This window comes from Talpa occidentalis, unplaced genomic scaffold (genome assembly GCF_014898055.3).
Source record: "Talpa occidentalis isolate TD23 unplaced genomic scaffold, MPIMG_talOcc4v2.1 talOcc4.17, whole genome shotgun sequence".
Classification (NCBI taxonomy): Eukaryota; Metazoa; Chordata; class Mammalia; order Eulipotyphla; family Talpidae; genus Talpa; species Talpa occidentalis.
Genome location: NW_023601754.1, coordinates 50026857 through 50051604, shown reverse-complemented (window position 1 = coordinate 50051604; position 24748 = coordinate 50026857). Strand labels below are relative to the sequence as shown.

Sequence of the window (24748 nt, the reverse complement as noted above, 5' to 3'; positions counted from 1 at the left end):
CGTCCCCCCGGCTGCCAGGCCCTGGGAGGCCAGCAGGCCAGCTGCCTGTGGTATTTTTTGGAATAAACAGATGTTTTCCTGGCTCGGCCTCAAGGTGACAGTGGGGAAGGGACGGGTCTCTGCACCCCCCTCCGTGTCCCTGGGGCGCCCCTGGGCCAAGAGGGACATCTGAGGGGCTGCACAGAGGCCCCAATCCCAGCCACCTGCCCCAAGCGAGGAGCTGGGCTGGGGTGAGGCCCTATGACCTGTTCTTCCTCCTAAAGCCTGCCCTGGGCTTGGGCAGGGGAGCATGTCCAGCCGGCATCTGAGGACGCACACCGGGCAAACCCTACGAGCCAGCAGTGGGGCTGTGGTGGCCACGGCCTAGAGGTGGCGTCTGGGACAGCCAGAGCTCGCTGCTCCCGAGGCCTGGCTGGGGGTGACAACCCCGGCTCCTGGCCTAGAGCTGTCGGCGGCTCTCTCCTTTGCTCCCAAGGACACGCGACTGGGATTGGGGCCCACCCCAGGACTCCACCTGCAAAGACCCTGTTTCCAGTTAGGGCTACGTCCCAGCTCCTGGAGGTTAGGTCCTCGGCGTGTTTCGGGGGGATCACAGTTGGCAGGAGCTGCAGCAGGGGTCCCTCCATTCAGGCATTGCCCTCAGGGCAGCAGGAAGCACGCCCAACCCAGCAACCTCCGGGCCCCCACTACTCCCGCCCCCAGGCGTGTTCACGCCTGGGGGAAGTAGCACTTCAGGGGCCACCCTGGGCCCTGCGAGAGGGCAGGCTGCCTGGCAGACCCTGTGCCCCAGCGGGAAGGGGGATGTGCCACTCAGCGTCGCCAAGGAAACCCCTCCCCCTTTCAGCAAAACGGGGAGTTTGCAAGAACAAGCAGTGAAGCAAGTCAGAGGCCAAGTACTGGGCGCTCGCAGAGGACGATCCGGTGACGGCAGCACTTAGGTGGACTGGACATGGCCGGGGCACGGGGCTGGGCGAGGACAGGGGCAAAGCCAAGGAAATCCCGTCCCCGGGGCACTGCCGGGTGTGCGCCCCAAAGGGCGGGTCTCAGGCCATGCGGGCCAGGGTCCTCCACAGCGGGAGCGCGCGGGAGGCAGATGGCCTCGGGCTCCTCCCTCGGGAAAGCGGGTCCGACTTTCCCGACGGCAGGGACGGCGGGGCGGGCAGCTGACACGACAACCTGCCCCGCCGGGCGACGCGACGCCCCCACGCTGTTCCGGGCGCCCTGCGCCGCAGGGAGGGCGGCAGCTCGGGTCGGGGCTCCCCGGGCCCACCCTCGCCCTCCCGGCACGTTCCCGAAGCCGAGGCCGCACGCGCGGCGCCGCGAGGCGGGCGGGAAGGGCCGGGGCCAGCGGGCCAGAGCGGCCGTCCAGGGCGCGGATCGGGCCGGGCGCGGCACCGTCGGGGCTTCAGGGGCAACGCGCACGACGAGGCCGCGGGGCGGGCGGGCCCGGCCCGACCCGGACTCCCTGCCCGGGGGAGGCGCGGCCGCCGGGGGCGGCGGGCAGTCACAGGCGGGCCGGAGCTGGCCACGGGCCGGGCGCTTCCGCGGGGGGCGGGGCCGGCGGGGGGCAGGGCGTCACCCCCACGTGCGGGGACGGGGCTACAGTGTCAGAGGCCGGCCGGGGCCAGACGGCCGAGTCTTCGTCACGCTCGGGGGTCTTCGAACCTCGACGAACACGGCAGAGGCCATTCCCGGCACAAAATGGCGCCTCGAGCGAGCCCGGCGCCCACCCCCTCCGCCGGCTGAGGAAGGGGCGCTGGCGGCACCTCATCTGCATACACAAAAGCAAACGCATTTTGTTGGCAGCCAGCGGCGTCTTTCACGCTGCACGGGGCGCCCATTGGCCCCCCGGCAATCCCTTCCCGCCCCTTCATCCCGCCCGCCCGCGCTCCCTCCCAGCAGGGATTGGCCGGTGAGAGTCTCGTGACCCCAGCCTACCACGGCGCGTCGCTATTGGCCGGAGCACCTTCCATCATCCGTTTACCCCCCCCACCCCCGAGTCCCGCCTCCCGTCGCCCCGCCCGGGCTGCGGGGCCAACCGTTAGTCGCGTGCGCGGTTTCCTGTGCGTCAGGGAGCGCGCGCGTACGCCAGGCCGTGGCGGCGTCGGATTCAAACGGCCCAATCAGCGGTCGTGTTGCTTCTCGCGGCTTCCTCCTTTCTACGGCCCGTCCTCAGCCCCTGGGTTCCCCGGAGGGAGTCTTCCCTCCCCGCGCGCCCCCGTCGGGTGAGCCACCGCGCGTACTTCTCCTCACCATTTTCCGCTTCGGCCCCGGCTCCCGGGCGGGGGGACGGGCGCGTCGAACGCCGAGGAACGTGCGCGCTGACGTCACGGGTCGAGCCGCAGCGCTCCGGGGCGGCGGGAGGCGGGGCCTACAGGCCCATATAAAAGCGGCGCGATGCGCGCGCCGCCGGCTCAGTGCGGCCGGACACCCGGGGCGGGCGGAGCGGAGGGCGCGGTTGCGCGGCGGGCGTCGGAGCTGCGGGGAGCGGAGCGAGGTCGCCCGGGCCTCGCCAGGGCCGCGGCGGCAGGGGTCGGCGGCCCGAGGAGCGCGGGAAGGGGTCCGGGGGGCCCGCCCCCGGCCGGCCGCAGTCATGGTGAGCGCGGCGGCCTGGCCAGGAGGAGCGGCCGGGGGCGGCCCGGCGGCGGAGGAGGCGGGGTCTCGGCAGCCGCGCTCCGCGGCCTGAGCGCCCGGGGGCGGCTCCGGTGGGCTCGGCGGCCTCCCTGGGGGCGGGCGGCGGGCGCGGGCGGTCCTGCGAGGCGCCGGCCTTCGGGACCCGCCCGGGGGTGTTCCCGGGGCAGGAACTTCCCGCCGCCATCCCCGCGCCGACCCGGCTCTCGAGGGGGCCTTCCCCGGGTACGCGGGCAGGGGGCCGGGGTGGGCTGCGCGCCCGCCGGCGTCCCTGAGGCTCCGGAGCCGTCGGTACCTCCACACGCACCCGCGGTCTCCGCCTTTCCAGTGGGAGATGAGCCGGGGGCAGCCGGGACCGGGGTGGGGGCGAGCAGGGGCCGCAGCGTCAGGTGTCCCCCGGCCAGGGCACCTCTCGGCCTGGGGCGGCCCCCCTCTCTGCTCATCGCCCATCCCTGTCTGTGCCCAGAACTCCAACGTGGAGAACCTGCCCCCCCACATCATCCGCCTGGTGTACAAGGAGGTGACGACGCTGACGGCCGACCCGCCCGACGGCATCAAGGTCTTCCCCAACGAGGAGGATCTCACCGATCTGCAGGTCACCATCGAGGGCCCTGGTGAGTGTTCGAGCAGGGCCCTGGGTGCCCGCATCCTTCCTGCTGGAAGGGGAAGTGCCATGCCCAAGCGGGGTGGTGGGGGTGCCCCGCGGAGGGCAGGCCAGACACGCCCCCTCCCCAGGCTTGCGGGCAGGACGCCCCAGGCGACTGCGACACTTTCATGTTGGCTAGCAGGGTGGGGGCAGCATGACCGCCCTTGGGCCCGGTGCACAGCCGTCCCGTTCCCCATTGGGGACCCTGCAGTCTGCCAGCTGGCGAGGGAGCTAGCCAGGAGCTGGGCTGGGGGGCTGGGTGACCCTTGAGGTGATGGGCCCCTGCTCTTTGGGGTCAGCCCGGAGGCCGTCAGTGTGCTGGTGGGGAGACAGGGCCTGCTGTGGCGCGGGGAGAGGTGGGGGTGGAGGGTGTGAGGCCACTGGTTCCTGGCATCAGCAGAGCAGGGAGATAGCCCCGTTGGACTTCAGCTGGTCCCGGTGGAGTGGACACAGGAGCTGACGTGAGGTCAGCGGGGTCTGCGCGGGCAGTGGAGAGGGGTGTGAGGTGGGCTGCATACCATCGTTTTGCCCTCATAGTTTCTGGGTTCCTCGGTGAGAAGGGCAGGTGCCAGTGGGTGCTCAGTGACACAGCCCACATGGCAGGCAGGGATGGGGCATCCCGTGACAGCCCCCAGAGTCAGCCCTCCGACCCTCCTCTCCCCACAGAGGGCACCCCCTATGCTGGGGGCCTGTTCCGCATGAAGCTCCTGCTGGGGAAGGACTTCCCAGCCTCCCCGCCTAAGGGCTACTTCCTGACCAAAATCTTCCATCCGAACGTGGGCGCCAACGGTGAGATCTGCGTCAATGTGCTCAAGAGGGACTGGACTGCGGAGCTGGGCATCCGGCACGTGCTGCTGGTGAGTGGGCCCTCCCCTCCACCGCCCGGGGCCTGACAACCTGTGCAGTGGCTGGGGCTGCCAGGCAGCAGTACAGCTTCCCACGTTTTTAGCCTGCCTGGGCCATGCACCCAGGCTGCAGGTGGAGGTCAGGCAGTGGACGGTCCTCTGACGGGTGGGGGTGCTTGAGGCTGCTCAGGCAGGTACTGTTTTCCGAGACGGTTGAAGTCGCTGCTCTGAAGCACACCGCTTGTTGGCTTATGGTGATCCTGGCGCTGCTGTGCTTGCAGGATGGTTCCATCGACTCTTTGCCAGCCCGGGTGTCAGGACACTGGTGTCGCTGGGACACGTTGTTAATTGCCCATTGGCTTGGGGAGGCCGAAACTGCCCTCAGCCTTGTTCCTCTGGGGTTCAGCTGCGCCCCGGCCTGTGGAATGTCTGCTTCTCTCGTAGCCTAAGGGAAAAAATTCCAAGAGCGATTGTTTAAAAAGCCCTTGGGGGCCTCCCCGGTGGCGCAGTGGTTGAGCGCTGGGTTGCGAAGCCGCCAGCGGCCTCGACGGCGCTGGTTCGATCCCCGGCTGCTCCCCGGCCACCAGAGGAGGGTCCCGCATGGCGCGCAGACCTCTCCTGCCGCCCGCTGCTCCCCTCAGCAGTGTGCTTCGGTCCTTCTGCCTGCTCTGCTCCCTGCTCTGGCTCTGGTGAATTCTCTCACCCTCCCGCGCTTCTGGCTGTACCCAGTGCATGTATAAACAAAAAAACAAACAAACAAATAAATAAATGAAGAAGAAACATGCCTATATTTAAAAAAAAAAAAAAAGATAGCATTAAAAAGCCCTTGGGGCAGGTAGCAGGCAGGACTGGGGATTGAGGCGCGGGGAGGTGAGGCTGCAGGTAAACGCCCGAGGTGGGTGCGTCATTCCAGAGGTCGGGCCGCTTCCCGGGGCAGCCCATGTCCTCAGCTGTGGTTGGCTGGTCAGCAACAGTGGCTGGGGAGGAGCACTGGGCATCCTCAGGCCCCAGCCTCGTAGTTACGCCTGGCCTAGCAGGCCAGAGCTGTGACCACATCTCGAGTCCAGTTGCACCTCAGCACGGGTGCCCAGCAGGCCCGAGTGGGGCTTCCTAAGCTGTCCCCTGGCTCCCGAGTGACCTGGGCAAGTCCCTCCTGCACCGTCCAGGCCTGTGGGGCCTTGGGCGTGGGGGGAGGGCGTCGAGGCTGGTGGGCCCTTGGTGGGCGCCCAGCCTGATCCACTCTCCCCGCAGACCATCAAGTGCCTGCTGATCCACCCGAACCCCGAGTCCGCCCTCAACGAGGAGGCCGGCCGCTTGCTCCTGGAGAACTATGAGGAGTATGCGGCCCGCGCCCGCCTGCTCACCGAGATCCACGGCGGCGCCGGCGGGCCCAGCGGTGCCAGAGCAGAGGCCAGCCGGGCCCCAGCCGGCGGGGCCGCCGCCTCCGCCGACCCCACGGCCCTCGGCGGCTTGGCAGGGGCCGAGGGCCCCATGGCCAAGAAGCACGCGGGCGAGCGCGACAAGAAGCTGGCGGCCAAGAAAAAGACAGACAAGAAGCGGGCGCTGCGGCGGCTGTAGGGGTGCTGTATCCTGCGCCCACCCGCCCCGCTGTCTCTAAGTTATTTAAATTATGGCTGGGGGGAGGGCTTGGGCACTGGGGCCTGGATGTGTTTTTCTAAATAAAGTCGAAAAGCAGCTGCTGTGCCTTTGCCCACTGGCCCCCAGTCCAGAGCCCCTGCCTGTGCTCCACCCTGCGGTCTGCCCCATGGCAGTTCCCCCACACCCCTGCAGAGCCTGCTCCTGGAGGGAGGCCAGTCACCCCAGGGCACGCCCACCTCCCGACTGCTGGGCTGGGCTGGGCAGCGGCTGGCTCCCTGGACAGTGGGGATGGGGTCGCTGCCTGTGCCGCAACCCTGCACCCTACCTGCAGTTCATGGGCCCTTGACTGGGTGCAGGGGCGGCTCCCTCCACCCGCTGGCTGGCCAGTGAGGCCAGCCTGAGGGGTGATGAAGTCACTGGGGCTCCCCGCCATGTGCTGGGGGAGGGGAGGGGCAGCTAGAGAAGGGGGTCGGCTTGGCTTCTCGCCCTTGGCCCCAAAGTGTGGGCAGCCTGACTCCTCACCTGGTGGTTGCCGGGACACAGTGTTGGACGTGGGTGAGGGGTGTGGTCAGTGCACATAGTGGACTTGAAGCAAGCTGAAGGCCCGTGATGGCAGTGCCAGCCAGGTGTGCCAACCAGAGCCTGCTGCCCCAATGCCCTGGTAGGTGTGTGGCCTGGACAGCTTAGTGCCCATGACCAGCCCGCCCCAGGCTGGAAGGCAGGCACCTGGCAGGTGGGCTCCCCGCCCCAGAGGTGCCTGTGCCCCCGGCCCACCCTCTGGGCTCGGGCAGGCCTTGGCAAGCCTGTGGGATGACCAGGCTCAGGTGGGGGAGGGGACAGGGGCCAGCCAGGAGGGACCTTCAGGTCCTGCAATTTTAAGTTGACCCCTGACCACCTCGGGCACATCTCAATCCACAGCTGCCAACACTGCTGCTGACCTGCTCTGCCCACTGCTGCCTAGTCTCGTGCAGTGACTGCACCCCAAAATAATTTTATGTACAGGGCCTTCCCTGGTGGGGCAGGTGTTGAGCCTCAGCGCTGTCAAGCTATTGCCAGCAACTGCAGCATGAGTTTGATCCCCCATATGCTACCCACATGGCGCAGCAGGCCTTTCCTGTCTCCCCGCTGCTCCCGTCAGCAGTGTGTTTCAGTGGAACCGCCGTCCTGCTCCCCACTCTGTCTCTGGGGAGTCCTCTCACCCTCCATACCTCTGGCCTACACTCCAGCTCCTGTATACATAAAAAAAAAATTTTAAATCACATTAAAAAAAAATTATTAGCAGCAGTAAAGAAACAGCCAAGTGGTGAGTTACAAAATCACAAAAATTCACAGCGTTTTTCATATGCAAATGATGAACAAGACACAATTGAGATTGGAGGTGACGTGTCTGCACAGCGAGCACTGTACGGCCAGGGAGAGACGCTGTTCACCACCAAGGCCAGGCGCCCCGGCCCCCGGGAGGGATTCACTGGGCAGCCGCCTCCGCACGCCGTCAGACCAGGAACGACGCACTGCTAAGGGCACACACCGGTGCTGAACTGAAAGCAACTGTTTCCAAGAGCTGGGGGTCGGCACCTGGGGCCCAGGCGGGGCTGCCCTGTACCCCCACTTGGCCATGGGTCCCAGGGACGCTGCTTGGTTGCCTGCTGCTTTCAGAGCATGAGCGCGTTTCGTGCACCTCTCTGCTGCTGGCCCTATTGCAGGGTTTGTTTTTTTTTTTAATACAAGACTTGGGTGGGGAGAGGCCGGGGGCACGGGAGGGCAAGAGGACTCACCAGAGACAGAGCAGGGAGCAGAACGGGCAGGGCAGAAACACTGCGGAGGGGAGTAGCGGGCGCAACGGAGAGGTCTGCCGCGCCATGGTAATCTCCCTGGCCGGCAGGGACTCGAACCCGCGTTGCAGAGGCTGTGGACAGCTTCACAGCGTGGCGCTCAACCCCCTGCGCCACTGGGGAGGCCCTGTTTCAGGATTTTAAAAACAGGAAGCCGCTCGCCAGGGACTGGCACAGACCAACCTCCGACGCCAGGCGTACGGCTCTGGGCCCTACCGCTCGTAGAACCTGCCTTGCGCAGGCGGTCGCGCTGACAGCAATGCGCCTGGAAGGCCAGTAGGGCCGGTAGACCGGCACCAGGAAGGGTTAGGGATAGGCCCCTGGCAGGGGCCCCTTCCCAAGGCGCAGACCTCACCAGTCTTCTTTCCAAAGGTGACAGAGCCCACCGTGAACGGCTCCCCAACACCCAGCCTCTGCCAGGGGCCGAGTGACCAAGCTCCCGCGTACCCTTCTGGAAAACTCCACGCAGCGGCGAGCCCACACGGCCTGCCTGTTAGCGGCACCTTGCTTCCGTGGATCCGGCCACTCCCGGTCCTGCCTGGCCAGGCTGTACACACCCTCCCCCATGGCTACTGCTTTGCTATGGACTGTGGCCATGGGACCTCGTGAACACACCCAGGTCGGGGGGCTCCTGCTGCCAGCACCCCTGGGCCACTTGGCTCCCCAGGAGCACTGGCCTGCACCTGGTGGTTGGGCGGCACGGGTACCACAGCAAGTGCAGAGGCACCAGCCAAGGCAGGCCCTTCCCCACCTACAGGTGCTGGGGCGCCAAGGCCCAGAGCCACGGCCAGTGCGGGTTGGAGGTCCCGTGGAGCCCACCCTCAGGAGACGACCTGGGCCCTTGCCCAGGGCGCCAGCAGCCTTGGAGGTGCGTGGCCCCGCTGCAGGCCCCAATCGCTTCCCAGGACAGGCCTTGCAAGAAGCTGGCTTCACTCCACACGAGGGGGCAGTGGGGCTGGACAAAGGCGCCTCAGCGCCCCCAGACTCCCTCCCCTGGGGTGCTGTCAAGAGCTCTGGGTGGTGCAGATGCAGCCTCCGCCAGGAAGCAGCTGCCATGCCTGGGGCCCACACGGTCAAGATGGCTCATGAGCCAACATTCACTAACCAGGGAGCCGCCCAGGAGACACAGGGCCGGCCGGCAGGGAGCCTGACGACCGGGTGGGAGCCCCTTCAGCCCCGAGTGAGCAGCCCGGCCACCAGTGCCCGAGTCCCTGAGCTCGGCTCAGCGACCGCTCCTGGCCAAGCTGTAGTCGGGCCCTATACTCGCCCTCCAAACACCCTCCACGGTGCAGACGGTGGGACTATGGGGAAACTGAGGCATGGGGAGGCAGGGTGTGCAGCCGTGGCCCCCGGGACCCTGCCAGGCCGAGCTGCTGCCACCCCTCCCTGGGGGTGCTGCTGTGACGTCTGGAAGTCTGCGGTCCCTTTGTTTGTAAACCACAATGTTATTTTCCTGGTTTATGCAATTTCCATGGTCCTCGCCAACAGGCCACAGCTCAGAAGGCTGACCGCGCAGTCACCTCCCCAGGATACACCCGCCAGCGCCTCCTCCCACCCCAGGTGCCAGCCCCCCAACACCCCCCCAAGCCAGGTGCTTCAGAGGCTCAGCTGGGGCCCCTATAGGCAGGCAGCCAGGCTCTAGGCTGCTCCCCAAACCCCCCAGCCCTGCGGCTCCAGGATGAGCAGACTGAGCACAGATGTGGGGACACTGGAGGATGTCAGTGGGTGCAGCAAACCGAGGTGGGTGGGGCAGTCCTGAGGGGATAGGACCCCACAGGGGAGAGGACACCAGCCATGGCTCCCAGCCTAGCGCCAAGGCCCGAGCTTAGTTCCGCTGGGACACCCCCCCCTTACCCCAGCATGGAGGGATACAGGGCAGAGCCCAGAGAGGTGACAAGCACCCAGGGAGCTGCAGAAGGCTCCGGGGGCTGTGACGTGGTGCCCTCCCCAGTGGCGCGTCCTGCTTCAGCTGGGGCGTGGGGCACCCCGTTGTGTGACACAGCAGTGTATGATGGCTGGGGCCACCGCTCACCCACACACGCCGACAACGTGCATACGACACTGTCCATCCACCCCATTCCCACAAGGAGCCGACAGGCTGTCGCGGGCCAGGGCCACGGAGACTCCAGAGGGCTGAGAACAGCGACGGGCAGGGGATGGTGTGGGGCAGCAGCACTGCCACCAGCCAGGGGAGCAGAAGGGAAGGGCGACGCGGGCCTGAGCCGCCAGAGGGCTCTGAGGACTCTGCCCGCACTGATGTAGGTGAGGGGAGCCCCCTGGATCCGTGGCCCAGCCCCCGAGGATGAGGGGCGCCCAGGGCAGGAGCAAGGAGACAGACTACACGCCTGCGCGGACTCCTTCACGCCACCCCCTGAATGGGGCCGGGGTGCACCTGGAAGCTCCCCGACAGGACAGGGCCTGGGTCGCAGGCCAGGGTGCAGACCCGGGATACACAGCCTGGGTTGGGTAAGGCTTGCTTCAGCCCTCCGCCCCCCTCCAGCTGTCGGCAGGGGTTCTGAACCGTTCATCTGTGGGTCCGGTTGCAGTCTGGGGGGTAAGTCTAGGAACTGCCCCCCACCCTGGAGCTCCAGCCTGGGCGGCCCAGTGGCCGGGAGCCCGGTCAGGCCGACTGGCCACCACAGAGGCGCGCAGGCGAGGTGGTGGAGTCAGGGGACACCTTTATTGCTGGGGGGCTGCTCAGGAGCTCTTGGTGGGGCGGGTCCTCTTCCTCTTCACCATCACCGGCTTCTGGCTGCGCAGGATGGCGCTGGCCCTGCGGATGGCGGCCTAGGGGGGCGAGGCAGCTCAGTCTCCCCCATGTGGACTCGCCCTGCCCCGCGCCCCACCCCTCCTGCGCCCCCCTACACACCATGCGCAGGTCAGGCCGGTACTTGTTCTTGCGGATCATGTGGCGGATGCTGCTGAGCGTGGCCCGCGCGTTCTTATTGATGGTGGTGCGCACGTAGGAGGTGGCCGGCTTCCGCTGGCCTGGTGGGAGGCGGGTGGTCCCCGGGGTCAGGGGGAGTCGGGACTGCAGTGGGGGTCCGAGACACAAGGGCACGGCCTCCTGCCCTGCAGGGGCGAGGCCAAGACGGCCAGCCCTGCCCCAAGGTGGTGAGGGCTTCCCACGCTCACAGCAGAAGGGGGTGAGGGTCGGGCCTGGCAGGGCGGGGGTTCCCGGCAGTGGGGTCCGGAAGCCGGGTCACCCACCGTGGGTGAGAGCCCCGCGCCCCTAGGCTGCCCCTCCAGTGTGACCCTCAGGTGAGCAGTCACTGAGAGTCACCGATGGCCAAGCCACGCCTCCAGTGCTGACACCGGGCAACAGGGAGGCTGGAAGGAGCTGTGGGGGGAACTGGGGAGGGAAGGGAGGGGCGCACCGTGTTCTGGACTACAAGCCAGGCACCCCTTTCTCCTGCAGGAAGCTGCTGGTCAAGCCTGAGTGCTCGCACCCGAGAGGTCCCCAGAAGCCCCCACCCCAGCTCGGCGTCCTGCTCACATCCCCGGCTGCCCGCCCGGGGGAAAGGCCGCCCCCCACCGCGGGGCCTCAGAGCCCGCCGGCCAGGGCCTGGCTGTCCACGGGGAGGGGGGGTCAGCGGCCCCAGCTCTGCAGCCTGGCACGAAGACGGGGGCCTCCCCAGCCTCTCCCGGGCCGGCGGCGGTGCCCCCAGCCGCGGCGCTCACCGGCTCGGCGCTTCATGACGACCACCACGCCCTTGCCGTCGGCCGCCGGCTCCACGCCCACCGTCTTGCGGTGGATCAGCCCGTTGTAGCGGAAGGAGTTGCGGGCCTTGAGGTTGTTGGGCTCCTGGGCAGGGGAGGCCGGTGAGGCCGGGGCCCCCGGGGCCCCCCCCGCCCGGGGCGCCCCCCCGCCCGCGACGCCCCCCCGCCGGGGCGCCCCTTACGGTGCTGTAGGTCTGCTTGTTCCTCTTGATGAGGAAGCTGGAGCAGTTGCGGACGACCATCCACTGCAGGTGCGCGGACATGGCGGCGGCTGCGGGACACGCGGGCTGTCACGCGCGGCGGGCGCCGGGGGGGGGCGCCGGGGCGGGGGCGCGGGCGCCGGGGGGCGGCGCCGGGGGGGCGCGCGGGCGCCGGGGGGGCGGGGGGAGGGCCGGCGGGGGCCGGCGGGGGCCGGCGGGGGCCGGGGCCGGGGCCACGCGGCGAGCTCACCTCCTCTCGCGCGGCCGGAGGCGGAAAGGGCCGGGGGGGCGGGGCGCCGCCTTTAATGCCCGCGCGCGCTTCCGCTTCCGCCCGCCGCGGCGTCTGGGGCGCCCGGCACTTCCGCCGCCGCCGGCAGCGGCCCCCCCGGGGCCCCGAGCGGCCGGCCCTGGGCGCCGGCGGCCGCCCGCGAGCGCTCGCGGGGCGCTTGAGCGCGGGGGCGCCCGCGGCTCCGACCGCCGCCCCGTGTCCCCGGCACTTGCGCGCCCCCTCCCGGCCCCCCCGAACCCCCGGCCCCCCCCGGCCGTCCCAGGAGCGCCCTCGCGCGTCCTCGGAGAGCTCCGGACGCGCTCGTCGGGGGGCCGCGCCCCCGCCGCCCCCGCCCGCCCCCCCCCGGCCCCGAGACCCGCGGCAGGTCCGGGAAGCGTGAACGGGACTGTTCGGACTCGGGGAGGGCGGCGGGGCCCCGGACGCGCGCCCAGGCCGGGCTGCGGCGGAGGAGAGTTGCCTGGAAAGCGCCGAGTTCCCTCCGGGGCGCCGCCCTCGGCGCCCGAGTCCCGCCGGCTGGACTTCGCGCGCGCTGCCCCTCTGCTGTCGGGGCCACCTGGGGGCCGCGCCCGGCCTGCGCGCCCCCCGCGTGGCCGGCCTCCCCGGCTCGCGTCCGGCCTGGCCCTGCCCCTCCCAGGCGCCCGGACTGGGGCTGGGCGTGGGAACTCCCGGGGCGGAGGCCTGGTCTGGGTCGTGGCTGCGCCCCTGGCTCCCCCCTAAGTCCCGGGAGCTGGGGGGGCGCTTCCCCCGCTGCCCCCGGGTCTAAGCTGCCGAGCTGGAGGGAGGGCCCCTTCGGGGCGGGGCGGAGGCCGGGCGGGACCCCAGCAGGACCCGCGCCCCGGCTGCCGGGGTCTGCGCGCAGAGCTGTCCTGGCGCCCTGGGCCCGGCGCCACCCGCGGGGCTCGTGAGGCCCGGCGAGGCAGCGCCTGAGCGCCCCAGCGTGCCCGCCGTGCTGCCCCCAGAGAGGCTGCGGAAGGCGGGGGTCCGGGCCCCTCTTCTCCGGGAGCCGACCGCCGCCCCCAGCGCGGCCTCTGGGGGCCATCCCGGCGGGGACACCGTGCCCGGGGCGCCCTCGAGCCGGGCTGGGCCCAGGCAGTGGGCCCGGCGTACCTGGCGCCGTCCCCTGACCCCGCCCCGGCGGCCGCACCCCGGAACGCGCCCTCAGCCGGCGGCCGCGGAGCAGGGCCATGGCGGCGGCGCCGGTGCTGCCCGTGGTGTGCGCCGCGCAGGGGCCCGCGCCGGGCGCCCCGTCCCCGCCCGCGGGCGCGCCGGGGCCGGCGTCGGGGCTGGGGCGCTGCCGGGTGGCGCTGCTGCTGGCCGTGGCGCTGGACGTGGCGGGCATGGCGGCGCTGCTGACCGGGGTCTTCGCGCAGCTGCAGGTGCGCGGCCGCGACTTCGGCGACCTGCTCATCTACTCGGGCGCGCTGCTCGTCTTCCTGAGCCTGCTGGGCTGGGTCCTCTGGTACACCGGCAACATCGAGATCTCGCGCCAGGAGCTGGAGCGCGACTACGGCCTGCGGCCCTCGGCGCTCGCCCGCCTGGCGCGCAAGCTGTCCCGCCGCTGGTCCGCGCCCGCCCCGGCCGCCGGCCCGCGCGCCCCGCCCGGCTCCCGCGGGGCGCGCCGCGCCGTCCGCGTGTCCCCGCCGCCGGCCGCCGGCTCCCGCCGCGTGCGCCTGCAGCTCGCCACCCTCGAGGCCGGGACCGGGGCGGCCGCGGGCCCCGAGTGAGCGCCGGTGAGGGCCGGGGCGGGAGGCGGCCTGGGGGACGAGGCAGGGAAGAGAGGAGACCCGAGAGATGGGAGTGGGGAGGCGGGGACGCTGGACGGAGACACACAATGGGGACAGACGCGGGACCAGGTGGCCCAGGGAGGGGAGCCGCGGGCCCCGCGGGGGCAGCGGCCGCTGGGGAGAGGCTAGACTCTGCCCCTGGAGAGGAGCCCTGAAGCGGGAGCTGAGTCAGCTGGCCCGGCAAGGGCAGTGCCCTTGCGGGCTGTCCTGCCCCCAGGAAACTTCTGGGGTGTCCTACCTCTGACCCCGCTGCTTTTTCTGGGTCTCCCCCTTGTCTGAGTTCCCCGGCCACTGCTGGTGTCTCCATCTGTGGCTCTGTGCGTGCTGCTAGCGTCTCTTGCACCCCCGGGAGCCCTTGGGCTGGGGCCTGTGCGCTTAGCAGAGAGTGGGCTCGGGTGGCCAAAGGTGGCTGGGGGGGAGGTGAGTGGGTGGGTGGACTGACTGACAGGGGAGTGAGTGGGTGGGTGGACGGATGGACAGGGGAGCTGTGGATAGATGGATGGGGGGACAGGTGAGTGGTTGGAAGGTGGGGCGGATTTGTTGGCCGATGGTGGGTAAACAGATGGGTGAATAGATGATGGAAGAAGTACTGGGTGGCCAGAGGGACAAACAGGGTGCATGTGCCTGGGCTGCTGGCTGGGTAGTTTCGGGCCAGTGTAGGGGGTGTTGGGAGGGAGGGTAGTGGACAGGTGAGGGGCGGTGTCTGGACGGACGCGTGGTCTGGGGGCTGACGGGATGAGAGGACGGGCTGGCTGTTGGGAGCATGAACAGGCGCCGTGGAGGGGCGTGAGACAGGCTCCGCATCTCACGTGGGGTTCCCCTTAAACTCAGCTGTCCGGAGACACTGGTCTCCGTGACGAAGGGGCTTTCCTGCCACGTGGCGGGACCACCACCAGCTACCACTGCCCCCCGTCAGGGTGAGCGCGTGGGTGCCCCGCTCTGTGCTCGGGAGAGCAGCCGCAGCCGGGCGCGTGGGCAGGCCACGCAGAAGTGACCGCCTACAGTGACAGTCCCCCGGGACGCCCTCACGTGTCGCCGAAACCTGCCTCGGCTAGGCCTCCCCGGCGTGGGGCTCGCCCGTGATGGGGAGGGACACACCAGGAGGACAGAGGACTTGACCTTTAACACAAGGACCCGTGGTCCCGGCTCTGGCTCCCCTCTCCGTCGGTGACCACGGCTGCCCGATGGACGACTTGGGGACGTGCGGGGCGGACAGCTGAGCGGGTGGGCTGGCGGCAGCGCCAGGCAGAGCACGCCCGTCCTGTGCTGGGGCTTTCCTCACCGGCTCCTCACTCCGCGTGTCTGTCTCAGGGTCCCTGTGCCCCCAGTCGCTCTTTCTGCGCCTCTCCCCCCTCTTGCACCCCTGATTCCAGCGAGGGCAAGCCCCCTGTGCAGCCCTGCCAATGGGGAGATGGAGGTCAAGGGAACGCGTGTGCAAGCGGGTGTGTTGGGGCTGGGGCCGGAGAAAGAGCCCCATTCCCCTGCCCCCCCCCCAAGTCAGGGAGGGGTCCTGAGCCTTGCTGACCCTCCCTCTCTCCCGCAGACGGACCCAAAGCCCCATCTGTCAGGACCGGACCCAGATGTGCAGCTGCCGCAACCTCACCTGGCCGTACCTGGTCTCACCTGGCCACACCTCCCTCCTCCCCCCATAAATGGCTCTGCTCACAACCCCTCCACTCGTGTTGTGTCTGTCTGCAGAGGGCTGGTGCTGGGCAGCGGGGGTGGGGTGCCGGGCACCATGGGCCAGGCCAGCACCCGGCGAGGCATCCCCTGCTCTCGGGGACCGCATCCTGCTGGCCCCTCGCAGATGGGGATGGCTGCCCCAGCCTCCAGCCCCATCAACCCAGGCCTCTCTGTGAGCCTGGAGTCTTCCGAGAGGCAGACAGACAGACTGGACTGCCAAGGTGTTTCCCGGGGCGCGCACTCGGGCAGCGGAGACCGAGGTCCCGGAGGAGTGGGGAGGTCAGAGGCCAGGCAGTGGGTCTGCCGCGCTGACAATGTCCAGGAAGATGCTGCCTGGCCATTGGGGAGCCTAACAGTCGCCTGCTGGGGGAGGCCTGCTGCTGCAGGGACCCACGTTGCTTGGGGGAGCGTGCCATGGGGAGCGTGCCAAATGCACTGGGGGGAGACCCCACTGGCAGCCTGCAGGGACTCTCAGGCCCAGGGCTGCCTGCCCAGGGCCTGCTGGGTGGGTGTCTCCCAGGGCTGGGGCATGTCCGGACCCCCACAGCCCGCTGCTCCTCAGGCCCGGGGCCCAGACCACCACCCACTTAACCCTAAACCCCCCCATCCGGACCCTCTCGGCCCCACCCCCATCAGCCTGGCCCCACTGGCTCAGGTCCTCCCGCTCCCCACCCCCCCATCCCAGACCCCCTCCTCAGTTCACACCCCACCTTCATCCCAGTCCAGCCTCCCCCTCCCCAGGGCCCACCAGCTCCTCCGATGCCCACATACGCCCACCCAGGGTCTCAGAAAGGGGCCAAGCGTCTACATGCTACATCTGTATTGAGGGGGCCCGCCAGGGGTGCCCCTAGTCCTCCTCCCCCTCCGTTTCCTCGCCCCCTTCTGTCCCCTCCCCTTCGGTGGTCCCCGAGGCATCCAGGGGCGCGTCCGTGGTCAGCGAGGTGGGCATGCTGCCCAGGGACGTCTTCTTCTCGCTCGGCGTCCGGTCCTTGGACAGCAGAGAGACCGTCTTGGAGAGGTCGCACCTGCCCCGCAGGAACCGGGGCAGGCGCAGCAGGTCCCGGCGCTTGGCCCACCTGGGGGGCAGACACGTCAGCCCGTGCCCCCGCCCGCCCCCGCCGCCCCAGCCGACCCCACTCACCAGAACAGGCAGATGCTGCAGATCAGGAAGAGGAGGCCGCCGCACGTCCAGCCCAGCGCCCACATATGCTTCCGCCGCATGTTCTCTGCGCGGAGGGCGAGATTCAGCCGGCCACCCCAGGCCCCGGCCCCCCTCCCCTGGCCCGCCTCGCCGCTCACCGTCCGGCCGCTGGTGGTAGCACACTCCATCCCGGTAGCAGCACCGCAGACGCAGGCACAGGTTGGGGTTCTCAATGGCAGCCTGACCCCCGCAGCTCTCCCGGTCCCAGACGTCTCCCTCGCAGCCTGGAGGCAGCAGGGGGGGGGTCACTTCCTCACAGGGCCCAGCCCAGGGCCACGGGGTGCCAGGACCCGGGGGCAGGCCCTGGGCATCCGCCCAGTGCTGGCTCCTGGGGACCCAGAGTCCAGGCCCCCACCCCCTCCCTCAGCCCCAGGGTCCAGGCCCCGCCCCTGTCCCGGGTCCCAAGGGTCTAATCTGGAGTGCCTGTCCCGTGGACCCAGGGTTTTGTCCACTGCTCACTCCATGGATAGAAGAATCCCTGGATCCCATTCCCATCTGTGAAAGAAAACGGGTGATGTTGGGGAGCTCCATGGAGGCCAAGGAGGCCCCTTCCTCGGCTCCGTGACTCCCCCGCAGGCCCCCTCACCTACTGAGCCCTGCATCAGCAGGAAGAGGCCCAAAGCTGGGACCCCAGAGCCCACCATGCTGCCTCCCCAGAGCCCAGGGCCCTCTATGGGGAGGGATGGGGAGGGCCATCACCCCAGCAACCAGTCTGGCCCCGCCCGCCAGCCCCCGGCCCCCCAAGATTCTAAGTTCCATTGCTAGGGAGCCCCTGAGCCACCGTGAAGGAGCAGGGGTTATGGCCATGCCTGGTTGCTTGGAACATGCTTCCCGAGCGACAGGTGGAAAGGGCCTTGGGGACTCCTCCCGGCAGGAGAACCCCAGGGCTGGGCACCCCGGACAGCCTGGGGCCTGAGGAGCGGCCCTGAGACCCAGTTGCTGGGGAGTCTTCCCCCAAGGACCAGGCTGGGGCGAGGCACAGAGGGCTCACTGAGCGCCATTGTTGGGGAGGCCCCTAGCAACCAGCCGGCCCGGGGGCCACACCCAGGCCGCTCGCTCATGGTCCCCTCCTCCCCTGCCAGGACCCCGGGACCCCGACTGGGGACCCGAGGCCCCGCGACAGGGAGAAGCCCAGGGTGGCAACAGCAACTCCCGGGAAGGGAGCGACGTCTGCTGCCTCAGTTTCCCCACGTGGGGAAGGACCCCGGGCTGGGGCCCGAGAGGCCCAGCAGGCGTAGGCTGGGCGAAGGCGCCGCTGCACCGTGGGCCCCCCTGGCCTCGCGCAGGTGAGGAGCCTCCGCTCCGGCGGCGTCTGTCCCCTCGCCCAATCTGAGGGCCGGGGAGCGGGGCCTCAACACCCCCACAGAGGCAGGGGGCCGGGGAAGAGGACCCCAGGTCCAAGGGGGGCCGGGGCCTGGACTGCCGGTCCCAGGATGGGGGGCCGGGGCCCCGGCTGCCCAGGAGTCCAGACCCCGGTCCCCGGGAAGCGGGGCAGCCGCGGGCCCCACCCGGCTCCCGTAAACATGTGCTGGGGCCGAGCGCCCGGCCGGCGGCCGCCTCCGTCAGAGATGACACGGGTCAGAGGGGCTCGGCGGGGGGCCAGAGGTGGGGTCAGCGGGGCGCGGGGCTGAGGCCAGGCAGCTGCTGACTGTTTCCTGTGTCAACATCATCTGGACCCACTTCCCAATTCCGGGGATTCCTCCGGGATCAAGGAGGGGGTGGGGGGCGGGGCCGCCCGGACTTGACGGCGGCGGGCACTGGGGGGGCCCGTCATGGCCCTCACCGCTAATGACAGGTTTGGGCAGCCTCTGCGGCCTGCCTGCTCCGTCACCCCCCAGAGGCCAGACAGGACCCCCCAGGGACAGACAGACGGACACACACAGTCTAGGACCTGCTGACCTCACACCCGGCCAGTCACACCTCGCGGGGGGGACAGCACATGAGCAAGGACCCCCTGGGGTCCCCATGCCAGCGGCGGCGCCCCAGGCCAGTGACTACTCTGCGAGCGGGGCGCCCGCCCCCGTGCCCGGGGGCGCCCGGAGCCCTCTCCCCGGCCACCGCCGGCGCCGGTGAGCTGCAGCCTCTCGGCTCCGACGTGCTGGCTCCCCGGCCCCTCATCTCCCGTGTCCGGCTCTCCACTGCAGGGGACACCCCGGGACCTGAGCCACCCCTAGTCCTGACCGCCACCCACCCGCCTCCCTCACCTGCCGCTGCCAGTCCCAGGGGGCACACCCCGGCACCTGGCCTTCCCCACGTGGCACTCCGCAAACTGCACAGTGGAAACGTGTTCCATTCTGGTGCTCTCTGCTTTCTAGAAACCAGGGTTTAGGGACTGGACACCTCACAGCTGGGTCTGAGGGGGGAGGGACTGGGGCGCTGGACCCACAGGTCAGGGGAGGGGGTGGGGGGCCTGGACCTCGGGGTCTGAGGGGGGAGGTACTGGGGACTGGACTCCAGGGTCAGGAGAGAGGGTGGGGGCCTGGACCCCCAGGTCAGGGAAGGGGCTGGGGACTGGACCCCTGGGTCTGAGGGGGTAGAGACTGGGGCACTGGACCCACAGGTCAGGGGAGGAAGCCGTGGGCCTGGACCCCCAGGTCTAAGGGGGGGGACTGGGGGTCTGGAACCCCTGTTCAGGGGAGGGGGTGGGGGTCCTGGACCCCCAGGTTTGAGAGGGGAGGGGCTGCAGGTCTGGACCCCCAGGTCAGGGGAGGAGGCCAGGGCCCAAGGGAGGAGAAGGGGGGCCTGGACCCCTGGGTGTGAGAGGGGAGGGGGCTGGGGGCCTGGATCCCGGGTCTGAGGGGGGAGGGACTGGGGCGCTGGACCCACAGGTCAGGGGAGGGGTGGGGGCCTGGATCCCTGGGTCGGAGGGGTGGGGGTCTGGACTCCGGTTGCAGCAGGGAGTGGGGGTGACACCCCCAGTTCCTGATGGGTGGAAGGGGCTGCCATCCCCCATGGCTATTGTTGCCCTCAGGCTGGCCCCAGGCCCAGTCCCCCATCCCCTCAGGCCAGTCCATCCCCCAAGCTGGTGGCCTGAGTCACCTTGGCTGGCCCGGCCGGTGTGGGGGGGCTACGTCAGTTCTCCCCTCACTGACGCAGCCTCGGGCCCCCCAGGCTGACTCAGCCGGAAACAGGCCCCCTGAGGGGTGGAGACCCAGTGGTCAGAGGCCTGGGTCCCAGCGGGCCGGGGACTGGGGAGGCCCCTGGGGGGCCTGCAAGGGGTGGCCATGACAGGCCAGAGGGAGCGGAGCCCTCACCTGAGGCGATGAGGTCATTTCCCACCATGAAGGGGGGCTGTGACCTCACCTCCCTGGGAACCTGGGCTGTTGCCCCCCACGGTGGGGGAGGGGCCGAGCGGCCACCAGTCATCCCCAGAGCCCCCTCCCGTGCAGCAGGGGGGCCAGGAGCGGGTCTGCAGACAGACACTGCAAGGCTGGCCCCTCGTCTTCTCATTGGCACCCCGTCTTGTCCAAGCCCTCTGTGGGGCGCTCCAGGGACCTAGGTGCTTACCGTGGCCCCCCGGGGGGGGTCAGCCCCCCCCCAGCCAGGGGCCATCTGCAAGACCGTGCCTGTGCCTCCCCCCCTTGCACTGCCACGTCTGCACTCCCCCACCCCAGCCTGGGGTCCCGGGCTCCCGGCCGAGCCCCTCAAGTGTGCCCGCACCCGCCCCTGCTCCCCGTCTCGCCCAGGGCCACATCTTGTTCTCTCCATGTCAATGAGAGCAGCCGGGACAGCCCTGGCCGGCGGGACCCGTGCTGACCGCGTGCTGACCTGTGCCCCGAGGGCTCGGAGACCAGCACCCCATTTCGCAGATGAGGGCTCCCCCGAGGCAGCACAGGGGGCAAAGCCAGGCGCGAGGCCCCTCCTTGCCCCTGCTTCTCTCTCGCCCACCGTCACCCCCAGCCCCCTGCTCCAAGACCCCCCATCCCCGGCTGGGGCTCCCGGCTGCCTCTGGCTTTGTCTCTGTTCTTGTGTTTTTTTAAAGATGTATTTACTTCTGCGAACAAGCACTGGGGTGCAGGGGGGAGGGAGGCCGCCAGTGTCTCTCGGCCGCCCATCCTTGCCACCCTGCCTCGGGGTCCCCCTCCGGGAGACGGGGTGTGTCTCGGCCGCCGCCCCCCTCCGTGCGCTGCACCTGTCCCTGCTCTGCTTGGGGGTCCGTCGCCTCCCGGGTGCCACCTGACCCTCCGCCCGGCCTCTGCCTCTGCGGGGCGCGCGGGCACCTCGCTCTGCCCGCCTCCGCCCGCCCGCTGCCCGCCGGGGTCCCCGCGGGCTCCGCGCGCCCCAGGCCCGCCGCGCGCCGCCCGGTGCCACCGCTCGGCCGCCGCCGCCCGCCCTCCCCGACCCCCGCCCGCGGCCCCAGCCCCGCCAGCGCGGCTGCCCGGGTGGCTGGCAGAGGCGGTGGAGGGAGGGGACGCGATGACCTCACCGGCCCCTCTCCGACCACCCCCCTTTCCCTTTTCAACTTTTCCAACTTTTCCTTCCGTGCCCTCCTCCGAGCGGGCGGCGGGGCCCGGCGAGGCAGCCGGCCCGTCTGAATGGAAAAGGCAGGCAGGGAGGGTGAGTCAGGATGTGTCAGGCTCCCCTGCCCCCCGCCCGCGCCCCGGCCCCCTATATAACCCCCGGGCGTCCCCGCGCCCTCACTGCGCGGCCCGGCGCGCGCACGCACATGCTCCCCGCCCGCGGCCCGGCCCGGCTGACCCCGCGGGCGGCGAAGGGAAGGCTGCGGGCCCGGCCCCCGCCCTCGGCGCCGCGAGCCCCCGCCCGCCGGGGCCATGAACAGTGAGTGGCCGGCCCGGGGACCCCGCGGGACCCCGCGGGGGGTGGGAGCCGACCGGGCGGCCGCGCCGGGGCAGCGGCGGGACACGGGAGCGCGGCGCGGGGCGGCGGCTCGGCGGCAGGAGGTGCGCGCCCGGCCCGGCGCCAGCCGAGCGCCCGCCCCGACGGGGCCGAGCCGCGGGCGGCGGCCCGGGGCGCCCGGGACCCGGCGGGCGCGGGCCGGGCGGCGCGGAGGGAGGCCGGGCGGAGGGCGCCGGGCGCCGGGCCAGGCCCGCGGGCGGCGGGAGGCGGCGCGCGCCCCGGGCGCGGGCAGACCCCGCAGAGCCGCGGACGGACGGACCGACAGCCGCGGCCGGCCGGCCAGGGGGCGGGCCGGGGGTGTGAGGCGGAGCGGGGCGGCCGGGGGCGCTGATTGGCTGCCGCCCGGGGGGGCGGGGCGGGCGGGGGGATGGGCGCGGGCCGCGGCTCGGCGCGGGCCCCTCGGCGGCCGGCTCTGCCCAGGTGCGCCGCCGCCCCCGGCTCCGCGCCCCCGCCGGCCCGCGCCCCCGGAGCGCAGGGCTCCCCGGGAGGGGCCGCGCCCGGGCTCCGTCCCCGGCTCCCCCGCCGGCTCCCAGGCCGGCTCGGGCTCCGGGGCCCGGGGAGGGGGCAGGTTCTGGCCTGCGCCTCGCCCCTCTTGCCCCGCCCCGGGGCCCAGATTCCGGCGTCCGGGGGCGGACGGGAGACGCCCGGCCCGTCTACCCGCCCCGGGCCGCGTCTGCTCCGACGGGCGGGGCAGACAGAGCCGGAGAGGGAGAGGGAGGCCGCCCGGCCCGGCGACCCGCCGCTCCGCCCCGGCCCCCACGACCCCGGGCCCTCCGCGGCCGACCCCGGGCCCTCCGCGGCCGCCCCCGGAGCCCGGCTGCCTTCCCGCGCCCGCCCGCGAGCCCCCGCCGCGCCTCGGGCCCCGGGCGTCTGCCTGAGCCCCGGCTTCCCCCGCCCCAGGTGTTTGCTGCCTGGTCCTGGTCGCGCTGAGCCTGTGGCCGGAGAGAGCTGCGGCCCCGGGGCCACCGCCGGGCCCCCCTCGGGCCTCTCCAGACCCTCGGGCTGAGCTGGACAGCGCCGTGCTCCTGACCCGCTCGCTCCTGGCGGACACGCGGCAGCTGGCTGCCCAGCTGGTAGGAGAGCGGGGCGCGCCGGCCGACACCGCGGACCGGGGCTTCTGGGCTCGGGGGACAGCGGCCAGGGCGGGAGGAGTTGGGGCGCCCCCGCCGCCCACAGCTGGGCAGGGTCCCCTTCATGGCCTCCTCCCCCCCAGAGAGAAAAGTTCCCGGCTGACGGAGACCACAACCTGGACTCCCTGCCCATCTTGGCCATGAGCGCGGGGGCGCTGGGAGCGCTGCAGGTGAGGCGGGTGGGGGGCAGCCCGGGGGCGGGGTGGGAGGCGGCAGGCGGGCGGGCAGGTGCGGGTGTCCCTGACTGCCCAGGCCCCCACTGCCCTGCCCCCAGCTCCCCGGGGTGCTGACGCGGCTGCGGTCCGACCTGCTCTCCTACCTGCGGCACGTGCAGTGGCTCCGCCGGGCGGGTGGCCCCTCGCTGCGGACCCTGGAGCCGGAGCTGGGCGCCCTGCAGACCCGGCTGGACCGGCTGCTGCGCCGGCTGCAGCTCCTGGTATGCATCTCCGTCCCGCCGCCCAGCCCGCCTGCCGGGCCCCCAGCCCCAGCCCCAGCCCACCCGACTCCGCCCCCGAGACCCCCCCACCCCTGCAGCAAGCCCCAGCCCAGAAAGTCCAACCCCTCGCCCTGGGGCTCACAGACCCCATCTCTGTTTGCCAAGACTCCCTGGGGAGCCCTCGGTGGAGAGTACAAATCCTCACCTCCAAGGGACTTGAAGACTCTGGCCCCAGATTTGGGGATGCTAGATGCTGAACCCCAAACCTCTGAACCTCCAGAGTCTGAGGTTCCCAGACCCTGATGCTTCCCCAAACCCCATACCCAAGCCCCTGAGACCAGATGACTTTAGACCCCAGTTCCTGGGCCTGACCCCAAAGAACGTGCCCCTCAAATTCCAGCTTCTGGTCTGAGACCCCCCCCAGACTTGAGCCTCAAGCCTTTTCCTGAGTCCCTGAGCTTGGTGGTTAGAGACCCCATATCTAAGACCTCAGTCCTGAACTCCTGGGCCTGACCCCTCACCCCTCACCCGGCCCCAGGATCTCGCCTGGTTCTACAGACCTATCCCCAGACCCCTGAACCCGGAAGTCCTGCCTGAATTTCCTGAACCCCACATCCCGAAGGACTCCCTATCCAGACACCCTATCGTCCCACGGGCCAGGGTCACTGGGAATGTAGCCCGGACCCCCAACCCATTTTCAGCTGAAGTTCCCAACACCCCGCCCCAGCCCCGAGTGCGCCTTGCCTTCCTGCTAACCTCCACACTCTCCCGACAGGCAGCCCGCCTCGCCTTGCCCCAGGCGCCCCCGGACCCGCCGACGCCCCCCCTGGCGCCCCCCGCCTCGGCCTGGGGGGGCGTCAGGGCGGCCCACGCCATCCTGGGGGGGCTGCACCTGACTCTCGACTGGGCGGTGCGGGGCCTGCTGCTGCTGAGGGCCCGGCTGTGAGCACCTGGCCGCGGCCCCTCCAAAGCCAGACCTTATTTATTTATTTATTGCGGGACTGGGGGTGCAGCAGCCAGAAAGCACCCCTGCGAGCTTCCCCTAGCTAGTGACTGCCCTCCAGGAGTCCCTGGCGGGGCATGTGCCTTATTTATACTTATTTATTTAAAGGGTGGCAGGAGGCAGGTGGACACGGCGCCCCAAGCGGGCGGGAACTGGAGTCCCGGGCTCTTGGGGCTCTGAGAGCTGTAGCCACAGCGTCTCCCTGGCCTGCGCCCCTCAGCCGAAGGAACATATATATTATTTATTAAATGACGACTTTCTGTTGGGGTGGGGCGGGATGGGAAAAGGAGGCCTGGCTTTTTGTACAAAACAGAGTGAGAAGCCCGGGTGGGAGAGGGTGGCTTACACGTGTCCTCCTCAGCCACCTCAGGCGATTTCTCTGGGGCCTGGGGGCTGCCAGTTGGGGTCCCCAGGGCAGCGGAGGGGAGAACACGGCTCTGACGGGCTGAGTCTGAGCCTGCTGCTGCCCAGCACTTGGCAGGCACCAAGAAAGAGTCCATGGAAGAAGGACCACCACGAACAACAGGACAGAGCTCCCGGCGGGCTCCAGGCGGTTTGAACCCGCAGACAGGAAGCGACGGGAAGCCCAGCACTGCGGGGGGGGAGGGGGGGGCCCTGGGCCAGGTCGCAGCGCCCCGGGGCACTGGCTGGAGAGAGCAGGCTGCCCGCCCGCCCTGCCGGTGTTTAAAGTAGTAACTCCAGAAGAAAACGCTCAGAACGTAGACACGGGCCACCTCAGGGTGGCAGGTGGGATGGGAGCGTGGGCGGTTTTTATTATTTGTACTTGTATTTTCCAGAATTTCTACAGTGACCGTGTATTTTGCATGACACTTTTTAAAAAAATAATAAACACTATTTTTAGAACGTCAGAATACCAGTCCCCCGCTCCCAC

The 24748-nt window shown here is 70.4% G+C and overlaps 5 protein-coding genes across 6 annotated transcripts; 3 read left to right on the top strand and 2 right to left on the bottom strand.

The window, feature by feature from the left end:
• Positions 1 to 2516: 2516 nt before the first annotated feature.
• UBE2S (ubiquitin conjugating enzyme E2 S) lies at positions 2517 to 5858 on the top strand. Its single transcript, XM_037517222.2, has 4 exons — positions 2517 to 2596; positions 3098 to 3245; positions 3944 to 4134; positions 5374 to 5858. Exons 1-4 carry the CDS (start codon positions 2594 to 2596, stop codon positions 5698 to 5700), a joined length of 669 nt encoding a protein of 222 aa, XP_037373119.1. The 5' UTR covers positions 2517 to 2593; the 3' UTR covers positions 5701 to 5858.
• Positions 5859 to 10196: 4338 nt separating this feature from the next.
• On the bottom strand, positions 10197 to 11753 carry RPL28 (ribosomal protein L28). The gene is made up of 5 exons (XM_037518220.2): positions 11724 to 11753; positions 11456 to 11544; positions 11235 to 11358; positions 10423 to 10541; positions 10197 to 10340 (listed from the first exon to the last, which is right to left on the bottom strand). The coding sequence occupies exons 2-5, from the start codon at positions 11534 to 11536 to the stop codon at positions 10251 to 10253; spliced, it is 414 nt and encodes a 137-aa protein (XP_037374117.1). The 5' UTR covers positions 11537 to 11544; positions 11724 to 11753; the 3' UTR covers positions 10197 to 10250.
• A 1193-nt stretch (positions 11754 to 12946) lies between these two features.
• On the top strand, positions 12947 to 15280 carry TMEM238 (transmembrane protein 238). 2 transcript variants are annotated; one of them, XM_037518219.1, is made up of 2 exons: positions 12947 to 13492; positions 15090 to 15280. In XM_037518219.1, the coding sequence occupies exon 1, from the start codon at positions 12947 to 12949 to the stop codon at positions 13484 to 13486; it is 540 nt and encodes a 179-aa protein (XP_037374116.1). In that variant the 3' UTR covers positions 13487 to 13492; positions 15090 to 15280. The 2 variants fall into 2 exon arrangements, 1 of the variants encoding a protein (XP_037374116.1); XR_005126293.2 differs by lacking the exon at positions 12947 to 13492 and adding an exon at positions 14241 to 14988.
• Positions 15281 to 16045: 765 nt separating this feature from the next.
• Positions 16046 to 17133, bottom strand: TMEM190 (transmembrane protein 190). The gene is made up of 5 exons (XM_037518218.2): positions 17017 to 17133; positions 16890 to 16925; positions 16529 to 16654; positions 16371 to 16455; positions 16046 to 16305 (listed from the first exon to the last, which is right to left on the bottom strand). The coding sequence occupies exons 1-5, from the start codon at positions 17072 to 17074 to the stop codon at positions 16077 to 16079; spliced, it is 534 nt and encodes a 177-aa protein (XP_037374115.1). The 5' UTR covers positions 17075 to 17133; the 3' UTR covers positions 16046 to 16076.
• Positions 17113 to 24460, top strand: IL11 (interleukin 11). Its single transcript, XM_037517221.2, has 6 exons — positions 17113 to 17212; positions 17513 to 17716; positions 22188 to 22360; positions 22501 to 22587; positions 22692 to 22853; positions 23629 to 24460. Exons 1-6 carry the CDS (start codon positions 17113 to 17115, stop codon positions 23797 to 23799), a joined length of 897 nt encoding a protein of 298 aa, XP_037373118.2. The 3' UTR covers positions 23800 to 24460.
• The last annotated feature ends 288 nt before the right edge of the window (positions 24461 to 24748 follow it).